The sequence below is a fragment of the Taudactylus pleione genome, unplaced genomic scaffold (genome assembly GCF_031769625.1).
Source record: "Taudactylus pleione unplaced genomic scaffold, aTauple2 ptg000019l, whole genome shotgun sequence".
Lineage (NCBI taxonomy): Eukaryota > Metazoa > Chordata > Amphibia > Anura > Myobatrachidae > Taudactylus > Taudactylus pleione.
In genome coordinates, this window is record NW_028284421.1 from 14,979,368 (window position 1) to 14,991,536 (window position 12,169).

The following is a 12,169-nucleotide window of genomic DNA, read 5'->3' on the forward strand; positions in this document are numbered from 1 at the left end:
CCACAGAATCCGAACCGCTCATCTCTAAATGATATACTTGCCGTCTAGTGCTTAGAGACTCCCACTGTAAGCATCTCACATTTGCCGAAATCGCACAAAACCTGAAATGTCAAACGCAGATCAAGTGGCCATCGACCTTCTGAGTAACATGCTGCAGACACAGCGGGTCTCCAGACAAGCAGAGGGCTCTCTTGCTGTGACCAAGGACACAGTGACTAATTTATGGACAGCCAGAAAAGTGTTTAAACACTCAGACACAGCTGCATTTTTCTAACCACCCCCGTTACCTCCCCCAAATGCTGGCTACAGTACCTGTCATTCACATTTAGTGAATTAATCCTCTGTGTAAGCGGAATTGTAAATCAATCGCTGCACATGCACAGTGCACAGCTCTTAAACTGCCTTTCTAAATTTCTTTGCTTAAAGCACCATGGAAAAGATAAATGAATTATTGTAGACTAAAGTTCACCACAATACTCTGATAACTCTTATCTATGCTCAAAAAGCAAATCTTTGAACTTGCTGTAAAACATTTATTAATAATATTTATAGCATTATCAGACATGGGGTGTGATTCAGAGAAGTACGCTATGCCAATGTTTTCACAGTTGAACGATATTCGGTAGACTGTGCATGTGTCTAATGCATCTATTTACTAAGCAGTGTTAGGAGACAGAGTGAAAAGTGATAAGAAAGTGACAAGGTGCCAGTCAATCAGCTCCCAACTGTCATCTCACAGGCTGTATTTGAAAAATGACAGTTGGGAGCTGATTGGCTGGCACCTTGTCACTTTCTTATCACTTTTCACTCTGTCTCCTAAAAATGCTTAGTAAATAGACCCCTACTGTAGTCGCACATAGTGACTGTTTATTCGCAGTGTGATTGACAAACCATCAGCATTTGGGAGAGGTTACGGGGAGTGGCGGCAAAAACACATACGTGTCATAACCGTTTTCAGGACGTACCTCTGCCTGCGTCTGCGATCCCCTATGCAGAAAACATGCTCCTGCATCTTACTTCCCATGGCCATTCTGTGGGACCATTTACTTACTCAGGACTGTGATAGTTGAATAATCTGTGACCGATGCTGTGACTTTGTATGCAGGTGCTTGGATATGCAAAGCCGCAGGTGGGTGTCTTAATACATCTACGGGCAGCTGCTGTATTTGCATACTTTCATATAGCAGCTGTGTACCCAGATGCAGCTACAATGCCAGTTGGTTACTTCTCTCAATCAGGCCCATTAGTACATATTAGAGTATATAAACACTTTTTGTACATGTTGCATTATGTTGTCATTGCAGTAATTGTGTATCTATTCAATTATAAACTTGTATTTCCTGTGCAGCCATGCCATAGACTTTGGATTCATAAGGGTTATTAAAGATATAATCATAAGTGTAGGTCATACGTGTTCCCACTACCCAGTAATAAAAATGTAGTAGCTCAGTGCAGGATTTTCATGAGCTTTAACTCCCTCCTTCAAATTTTTTATGTGCAAATCTTCCAGTCTACACTTTTGATGTATACAAATCATACATATTAGCAGAGCTGTAACTAGACTTTTTGGTGCCCTGTGCCAGAAAGAGCATTGGCATTGCCCCCCCCCCCCATTTTTTAATTAGGGACATAAGATAGTGCATCTGAAAAAAGGGCCATGGCCTCATGGGGAAGGGTCAGGGAAGAGATAGGGGAGGCCAGGAGATGCTGGGGATAAAAGAAGTGGAAGCTACAAGTGAGATTGATAATAAACAGGAAAACTTACATCCCCAAACAGCGCCCCCTGCCCTGCAGTGCCCTGTGCCATGGCACAGGTCGCACTACCCTAGTTACGAGTCAACCCTGCATATTAGACATTAACAATAGTGAGAGGGGTCTTTTAAATTTGGTGCGATAGATGTTTTTTTTATGGATGGAAAAGGAAGGACATCCTTTCACATCCAAACTTCCCTTTATTGTGCCCAAATTAGCCCTTTAGTTAAATGAAAGTGCCTATTCTCCATAAGCATAAAAGTGCACATAAAACTAAACGATGTCCCCAGATGTTTTTTGCAGCTTTGTTTCTCCAGCTGTTGGTGAACTACATGTTCTAGCATGCACTGACAACCATTGGATGGGAGGGAATGTGGATCTTTATTGAATCGCAAGTGCCAGCATGCTCTGCTAGTCGAAGGCTGCTAGTGCTTCCTGACACATGTAGTTTCACAATACCTGTATATCCTTAAGGTCTCTACATTCTATAAAACCCAAAGGAGAAAATTGGTTGCCTCTTATGCCCATATGCAGGTTCAATGTGTGTGCAGTAAAGTTACAGTCAGCACTCTGCATATCCAGAAAAGGCCCTCTCCTATAGAATCAGCGCTGGGCCTTTACCCAGGTTTTGCTATAGTGAATTATGATGTAGTGTTCTGCCCTTGGTTCCAGAGCTCTGCTGTCCAGTGCTTAATTGTTGTGTCTAAGGGCTCTATTTACTACACTCCACATTGGAAATGTTTGTAGTGTGATATTACCGACTGAATTCGCATTCCAAATTCAAGCATTATCACAGGGATTTACTAAAAATCCCTTGCAGGGACAGAGCTTGCGATAAAGCTCTGTCCCTGCGAATCCTTATCACGGTATTTTCGCAAAAAATACTGTGACAAGTGCCCGCACATGCGCTGATTGGCCGCAGCTGCTACCACCCCAGTGCAAAGCCCCGCCTCCACGATTGCAGACCCCCCGCGACTTCCCGTCCCTTAATTGCACTTACCTGCATGATCCGGGCTCCGGTGATGTCCTCCATGACTCCTGTCAGCTGACATCCCATACTGCACTGGGACCCGGTCACCTGATGACCGGGCCGCAGTGCAGTATGGGAGACCAGCTGACCAGAGGGAGGACATCACCGGAGCCCTGAACTCCGGTACCTGGACTCAGGTAAGTTAATTTATTTTTTGACTATTTTTTTTTTTTGTAGTGTATCAGCGTGTGGTCTGTTTAGACCACACAGCTGAGCACTGGGGCCGGCTCTGGGCTCTGCACATTAGAGCAGAGCAGGAGTCCGGTAACCGGGGGAGACCCTGGATAACGCCACCTCCAGGGCCTCCCCAGGTATTTTTTTCACAATTTATTTTTTAGTAACTTTGGCCAGATCACATTTCCCATTACAATTATGGGAAATGCGATCTGATTACTAAAACTAAGTGATACTTAGGGGTTGGAATAGAATTTTACGAAATCTACTCCAATTGCCCTGTAGTAACTTTAGGTGAAACTAAAATAATGTGAAAAAGGTGTGAAAACACCCCTTTTCACTTTATTTTAGTAAAATAATGATAATAAATAGAGCCCTGTACCACCAGAGCATGTCTAGCCTGGAATTAATTTTGTCTACAGCAGTGGGTAAGCACAATTATAGATATGCGCGGACCCCCGCATTTTGGTTTTAGTAATCTTTTTTGCCAAAACTACCTCTAGTGTCTGTTTTTTTCCTGGATCTGTATTTTTATTTTAAAATTATAAAAACAGCTAAAATCATGTAATTTTTACCTGTTTTTGTTCCTACAGTATTATTAACCTATTCCATCCTACTCTTCGGAACGGCCAGAAGGCTAATGATAATCAGGTGGCACTCCCAGTTACTGGGAAAAGTGGGCAGATCTCCTGGAGCTGGGCGCTACCCGCCTACACCTCATACTTGCCAACCTTTATAATTTCCTCTATGGAAGAAGCCCGTAAGGGAAGAGACGAAGGTGGGCGGTGTTGGCAGGGCTGAACTATTTGGGTCATCATAGCAAAATGCAGAAAACTGTGCATAACGTATATGGTTAGGTTATTATTTTATGCCTCTGGTGTAAAAGAGCATGCTAGCAGGATTTAGTAGGGTGTATGATCCCCTGCTGCATTTGCTATCCCAGCACTGCGATGTAGGTCGCAGGCTGGAATCACCATCGCGATCATCGGTAGTCAATGGTCACGATGGTGGACAGCGCCAGGTGGCCGGCCAGCTGAGTAAGCCTCAGCTTACTCTGGGTGGCCGGCTTGCAAGCCCAGCAGACTGCGTACGTCCACACAGTCCCTGGGCTGGCCACTCCCGGAAAACAGGGTGGACACCACGTTTCTAGGCCAAACCCGGCCAGCACCGCCACCTTAAATGCCTCTGCCCATCAATCAGGCAGAGGCATTCAAGGGCTTGCGTTCGTCTTAGCAGGACCCATTCTGAACACTCGGGATAATCAGGCCCTCAGTGCGGAAGCAGCGGAGGGAACCCTCTTTGCAACCAGGGACCTCCTTCCCATAGGAAGGAGCGGGGTTCTGGTAACCAACGCCATCTGAAGATAGCATTGGTTCTTACAGGCAAACTCCAAAATCTTAAAATTTTCAGAGTTTACTGAATACTAGGGGGCAACCTTGACCCCACCCTTCCTCTTCCCTACTAAGCTAACACTTACTTGCACGATGATCCGGTCAACTCCTCTGTGACTCCGGTCAGCTGATATGCAGGCTCCTGCTCTGTGGCCCCAGCATCTGACTTGTGCTGTAAAAAAGAGATGCCGGTTTACAGCACAAGTCAGATGCCGGGGTCACAGAGCAGGATCCCAGAGATCAGCTGAATGGAGTCACACAGGAACTGCCCGGATCACCGATCAACCCCTGGGTGCAGGTAAGTTTTTTTTCAATTATTTTTTTTTTACTGTAATCATCTTGTGGTCTATTTAGACTAGAGGTGAGCGGGTTCGGTTTTACTCGGATCTTTAAACGGCATTTTATTGGCTATCGCCTATCATGTATTTTGGGTAGCCAATATAATAAATCCGAATTTGCGGTAAAGTGGCGATAAGAACCGAGTAAATCCGAGTAAAACCGAGCCTGCACATCCCTAATTTAGACACACAAAGCTGATCACAGGTATCGGCTCCCAGTTATGCTCTGCCTGTCAGAACGGAGCAGGAGTCGGTGAAATGGGGGAAAGTCCTAATAACGCCATCTCCAGGTGGCGTTATTATCACAAGGCTTCCACTGTTATTTTTTAACAACTTTATTTTAGTAAATCTGAGGCCGTATGGGAAATGTGATCTGCTTACTAAAATCATGCGCATTTATGGGCTTGAAATAGTTTTTTGCAAAAAACGCTACAAAAGCCCTTTCATACATTTAAGTGATACTAAAATAATGTGAAAAGTGTGTGAAAACACCTGTTTTTCACATTATTTTAGTAAAAATAATAGTGATAAATATTCCCATTAGTGAGTACGTAATGTTGTTTATCTTACTGGTAAGAACATTGACACACCTGAAAATACAAACCTGCCTGGCACCTGAGAGTAAACACTCAGAAAGCAGCTGCATAACACTTCCTGTACCTGTGCCAAAAGGAGGACTTCAAAGTAGTGGAGAGGTGACACTGAATGGAACTCTCTAAAGGCTCATACACACTTAAAGATAAGCTCCATGAGCGATATCGTTAAGTGTTTCCCCTGCACCGCCGGGCTCAATGTTGTTAATGACATTGAGCATACACACTGAACGATATCATTCACTGACGGCACCTTCCCTCATCCCCGAACTTGCAGAACCTGACAATATCTTCAGTTTGTCCTGCAAGTACGGGCGATGAAAGAGATTGTTGACGATCCACGGAAGCGCGCATCGTTAACTATATCTAGCATACACACTGGACGATGAACGAAAATGTTATCGTTATTGTTCAATTTATCGTCTAGTGTGTATACAAGATATCAGTAATGATGCGCGCTTTAAATTATTCACCAATGTGTAATGACAACAACTAAATGATTTAGATACCAGATTGGACAGGCTCATTTTCCACTTTCAACCCAATTGTCTATATCTAATTTCTGGTGCACAGGTGCTACTGTGGCTTGCACTGACTTCCAAGCACCCCCTTCCTGGCTGTAAATACAAGGAGCAGGTTTGTACCGTATGGCCGGGCCATATGTACTTTTTAACTTTTTGCTTCTTGCAGAAATTAGCTCTGTGTAGAAGCTAAAGATGCATATCCACTACACGAGTGTAGAACGACTGTACGATTACAACATCGTAATCGTTCATTATCCTGTGCAGTGGATAATGGAGCTGATTCAGGGCCGCTCTCAAGTGCCCCGCTGTTTGCGCACTGCGCATGCGCCGGGTCGTGTGTGCGTGAGCCCCGCTGAGCGACTGAAGTTCAGTCGCTACAGGGCTCGCTACATAACGGGGTGGCTGTCGATGGTGAGTGACAGTTCACCCCGTTTTGTGGGCGGGTAGGGGGGATGGCTGAACAAACGCAGCCGTTCCCTTAGGAACGCCTGGCGTTTGTTGGGAGGGGTTACTGACATCACTACAGATGTCAGTAGTGGACTTCCTGCTCTATTAGAGCAGGAAGTCCACTCTGGCTTGTGGCAGCTAGACCCTACCCCAGGGTCTCGTCGCAAGCCCGATGGTCACAATAATCGCGATGGTCTCCTGGTCACTCGCACAAGCTGTGGGTGGTCTCCCACAGCTTGTGCCCACATTGTCCCACATTCAGAGCGAGTGCCCGCCAGCAGCGTGCGGCTCTGAATTAGGGCCAATGTGGGCACACTGAATGATATGTTGTGCAGTGCAGGCACCCTCTCTCATCCCCGAACATGTACAACCTGACGATCTCGTCAGGTTGGCCTGCATGTTCAGGTGATGACAAATGCCGACAATGACCAGCGGGAGCACGCATTGCTGGTCATTGCTGGCATAATTACTGCATGATTAATAGAGATGAGTGGGTTTGGATTCCAGAGTTCCGAACCCACCCGAATTTAGCATAACCGAGTCGGATCCAAGCAGGCTCGGAGTTTCCCGCCTTACTCTGATCTCGAAACTGAGTCAAAACGATAGAGTCTGAAATCTCGCGGTTCACGAGCTTTTGTCTCTATGATCAATGTAGTATATAAGGGACCATGCGACGGATGCCATTTCACTCCGGCTGTGGAGACTGAACAGGGAGGGTGGGTAGTGTAGGGCTGGGAGATGTGCTGGTGCTATCTGCTGTGTCCTGGGCTGATGCTGATCCATTCTGGTCTCTGGTCATGGTGCTGTCACTGTCACATCTGCTGATCCATTCTGATCTTTGGTCACGGTGCTGTCACTGTGCTGTCTGCTGATCCATCTGGACTGTCTGCTGTGTCCATCTCTGGGCCCAAGTTCTGAACTACAAAAAAAAAATCAATCAAAGTGTCTTATATTTTTTTCTTCTGTGTGTGCTTGTGGGTGTTAGGCTTAACCGCAGTAGCGCACAAGAGCCAGCCAGCAACGCACGTTGCAACAACCTTGTGCTGCCCGACTACAGTCGTGCTAAAAAAAAAAACAATAAAAGTGTCTTATATTTTTTTTTTCTGTGTGTGCTCATGGGTATTAGGCTTAACTACAGTAGCGCACAAGAGCCAGCCAGCAACGCACGTTGCAACAACCTTGTGCTGCCCGACTAAAGTTGTGCTCCAAAAATAAAACAAAGTGTCTTATATATTTTTCTTCTGTGAGTGCTCATGGGTATTAGGCTTAACTGCAGTAGCGCACAAGAGCCAGCCAGCAACGCAAGTTGCAACAACCTTGTGCTGCCCGACTACAGTCGTGCTCCAAAAAAAAAAACAATCAAAGTGTCTTATATTTTTTCCTTCTGTGTGTGCTCATGGGTAGCGCACAATATCCAGCCAGCAACGCACGTTGCAACAACCTTGTGTTGCCCGACTACTGTCGTACTCCAAAAAGAAAACAATAAAAGTGTCTTATATTTTTTTCTTCTGTGTGCGCGTGCGTGTTAGGCTTAACCACAGTAGCGCACAAGAGCCAGCCAGCAACGCACGTTGCAACAACCTTGTGTTACCCGACTACAGTCGTGCTCCAAAAAAAAACCCAATAAAAGTGTCTTATATTTTTTTCTTCTGTATGTGCTCGTGGGTGTTAGGCTTAGCGCACAAGAGCCAGCCAGCAATGCAAGTTACAAACTAGCGCTGCCTGACTCCAGTTGTGATCAATCGTTGCTCTGGGGCCAAGTTCTTCTGGAGCTGACAAAAAATAAAAATCATAATTTGTCTTTTTTTCTAATATTTTTGTGTGCGCACACTACTGCACGTGTGTGAATTTTGTAACCACACCTTGGCTACACTATTGGTGATTGTGACACTGCTTCAAGACTGCAGAAAATATGGAGAGCTGTCACATGACAGGAAAGCAAGAACCATATGTTGTAGCTGCTGCCAGAAGTCATCATGAGAATGCAAGGCCGTCAACCTCCTTGTCCTCTATGAAGGCCCATGCCTTCAATCCTCAAGGGTATCCCAACCATCATCTTTGCACAGTCCTCAACTCTATTAATAATTATATCACTCAGTTTTGAGCCAGCAAGCTGGATGCAACCTTTTGGCCCTTTAACTAGATGAAAAAAAAATCAATATTGTGAGCTGTGAGGTGACCAAAATTGACTGGAAACGAGTGGAAATAAATGTTATTGAGGTTATTAATACTGTAGTAGCAAAAAAATGCACATCTTAAGTGATTTTAAAACCGTAACACAAAAACAAAACACCAAGGAAAAAAATCCAAAACCAGATTCAGACCCAAAACCAGGGGAGATCCAGATCCAAAACACGAGGGCCGGCGCACATCTCTAATGAATAATGAACGATAAAGATGTTGTTATCGTTCAATCATTTTAATCGTGTAGTGGATATGCGCTTTAATACATTCACTGAAACAGATTGGGATTCCCCTGTAAATGTATAAACACGCTGACTGATACAAAAGAAACAAAACAACCACATTGCATAAGCACTATGCTATAAAAATCTTTTTGATTTATTTTTGAGACCTTAGAAGGTTCATACAGAATAGAAACAACATGAAAATGATCTTAGAGATTGTGCATATGGGGCTGAGAGATGAGCGTAGAGCAGTGGCGTAACTCACCTAGGTGACACTCAGTGCAGAATCCTGGTAGACGATAGTAGCCTGTGCGCCAGTGAAAAAGAGGACATGACCTCGCAGCCCAAACCACGGTTTTAGTCACTCCTGGGTCCCGGAGGTGCGGGCAGCCAAGTGCTACACGTAATGCTACAGTGCAGCACCCTGTTCCTGTCACTGTGGAGTCGACACTTCGGTGTAACCCCTCGGCAGGTGACACCCAGGTGCGGCCCACCCTCCTTTGTGATGCCACCGGTGTAGGGAAGAGCTAGATGTATGGAAAGGGGTGGGGGATGTTATTTTAAAGGGAAATGGTAATAAATTGTTTCAGATAATTCATATATGTGTGGTAGTTACATTATTTTATTTTGCTTTTTGAGTCAATCATACTAGTTCCACCTGAAATAGTATGATTGACTCACTATAACTATGTTACTATCGGAAGTATGTATTTGTGTAAGACTGCATGCATGGGTTACTTAAAAAAGGTAAAACATGGGACTTGAAAGAAACATTGTTCATCCCTATCTCTGCCTATTGTCTTGTAGTGCTGTGCATAAAGCACCTACAGCTTGAAGCCGAGCAAGTTGCTCTGAAGAACTTGAAGTTTGGAACCAGCTTCTCTCCGTCAGTCTCTCATTATTCTACTGCGGCTCCTGTTTTATTTTTGTTGCTCCTGATCATGGCAGTCGCAGTATTTAGCATTTGGCAGATCAAATCCAAGAAGATGTTGTGCTGGAAACAGAGCTACGAAAGGCTAAGAGGAAGTTCCCAGGTGGCCTCTTACTATTATGAGGATAGCATTGTTCACAAAAAGGGATCTGACGCTGAAGAGGACAGTTTGGATGAATGTGACATAGTATATAGCACTAGAGATGGAACTGTGTACAAAAAACTTAGCTTTAAGCTATGTCCAGCTGACAGAGGGGTACTGCATGATCTGGATTACATAAACAAAGCATAACACTGCAAAGCAACTTCTGCTAATTAATTACTAATAGGTACGGTATGCGATTGCTGGCCAGCATTCATCCAGCTAGTCTCAGTTTTCTTAGTATGCAGGTGTGGGTCTTAAGCCTTTAGGATCAATAATATGGTCTAATAGAAGACAGTCATTCATTTGCAAACTGATGGCACAAAGGGATTAAAGTCACTTTATGTATCTGCTCTTGTAGTATTACATCAAGCATTCTCAACTCCAGTCCTCAAGTACACCCAACAGGTCATGTTTTCAGTATTTTTGCCTCAGGATACAAGTGGGATAATTACTGACCCAGCAAAATAGATCAACTCACATGTGCATGAGTAAATAAATCCAGAACACATGTCTTGTTGTGGATACTTGTACACTGGAGATGAGAACCACTGTTTTACACCAACACGTGTAGAGTTGAGTGACAACTTTTTATTCACGCAAAAGGGTGACATCACCAGTGTGTATGTAACAGTGAGTACTTCTGTACCTGCTATCTATCCATAAATCAACACCACTGGTTAAGTAACTGGGGTGTTTATGGTTTCAGTCATTCTCTGGTGTATGCCTACAGAACTATGCAATAGCAACACCTGCACACACATCATTTCCAACAAAAGAGAGACATACATATAGAGGCAGATTCACATATAGTGACACACACATATAATAGGCCGGGTTACATATAGAGACATATACACACGTACAGGCAGGGTTACATGTAGAGACATACAGGCAGGGGGAATGTCTAGATCAACAGAACTGAATGAACAGAGAGTAGGTATGAGAAGAAGGTAGCAGAAAGATGGACTTGGAAAGGGGGTTGAATGGGTAGGGAAGAGAGTAGAGGAAGAAGAGAGATAACTCTGTATAGAGTATAGTTTCTAAAATATATATTTAATCAAGGATGCATGAATTACACAGGTTATGTAACTAACACCAGGTGAAATGCCCCTTCAAGTCAGAAACAGAATAAAGAGCTCTTTCTTCTGTGTCTGTATATTTAGTTGATGTCGATGATAGCACCTTCAAGTTGAAAAAATAGCAAATTGGATCTTATTCAGAATTGGTTGCGAGCGCCGATGCGCTCGTAACCGACTCGATGGTTAGGGCTGCGCACACGCAGCGGCCATGTGCAAAGGGGCGCTACCAAAGGGGCGGCTGTCGATGTTGATCGACAGCTGCCCCCGTTTGGTAGGCGGGCCGGGGGTGGTGGTTACCAAAACGGAGGCGTTCCTTTACGAACGCCTACCGTTTTGTGGGCGGCCGCACTGACATTATCAGTGATGTCAATGGGGAGCTTCCTGGGGGCTTACGAGTGCCCAGACCCAACCTTAGGGTCTGGTCGTAAGCCCCGATGGTCGCGATGGTGATTACCATCGTGACCATCAACCTGGTCGGTCGTTAAGCTGTGGGTGGTAGCCCACAGTTTAACGATCGACAAGGAGGCGGCCATTCAGGATGCAAGTGTCCGCCCTGATTCAGTGCGACCGCTTGCAACTAACGACCGCCTCTGAATGAGGTCCATTGTTCCTTTACATTAATCACATCCAGTGCAGACGGTTATTCTCTATGCCTGATAAAGCCAGCCAGCCACAGAACCTATGCAATTTAGATGTTTACCTAATTAAAGAGATTTTAATAAAACCGTCGTGGAGGAAGGACACAATTTTCTGTGCATTATTGAACAAATATGTGGCAATTGAATAAGCAAAGTAAAAGAATCTATATTTTACAGGTCACAATATCCCAGTAGAGAGATGTGAATGCAGATTCTCAGTGTAACCGGTGTAAATTGTTGTTTGTATTTCTCAAATGTTTCTCATTGTTCAACTGTGTTTCTTTAAATGAATATTTGAGGCTGTTTCAGAGCCACGTACAAATGGCTGTAGTTGTGGGCAGCTGCATTAGCCTTAAACCCCCTATCAGCACATTTCACCAAACTAATAACAAATAAAATAAACTTACACGCTAAATTTAAATAAAGACCAGGGGGGCTATTCATTATACCTAAAATTTATCTGGAGGTAATTAGGTTCAGAACTTGCATGGAGTTCTTCCTAATTGCAGGACTAATTCATCATTCCTCCTCTCCATAACTATCTATTTAGAAAAGCTATCATTTTTGCGATGACAGCTTTTGCGGGAAATAGAGTTTTCCCTGTCTACATTAACTTACCGCAGCTGTAATCAGTGCTGTAATCAGTGCTACGCCTGCGCTGTTACATCTGTAAAAGCAGCGCATGTGCAGCACTGCCTACAGCTGTGGTACTTCTGTGT

General features: G+C 44.4%; 1 protein-coding gene across 2 annotated transcripts in view; it reads left to right on the plus strand.

Moving 5' to 3' along the window:
* The window catches only part of LOC148540344 (proprotein convertase subtilisin/kexin type 5-like), a 150,511-nt gene extending 138,896 nt beyond the window's left edge, over positions 1–11,615 (plus strand). For both annotated transcript variants that reach the window (XM_088443472.1, XM_088443473.1), the window contains one exon: positions 9,465–11,615. In XM_088443472.1, the coding sequence (XP_088299598.1) occupies positions 9,465–9,880 (416 nt within the window). In that variant the 3' untranslated portion in view covers positions 9,881–11,615. The remainder of the gene's footprint in view (positions 1–9,464) is intronic.
* The last annotated feature ends 554 nt before the right edge of the window (positions 11,616–12,169 follow it).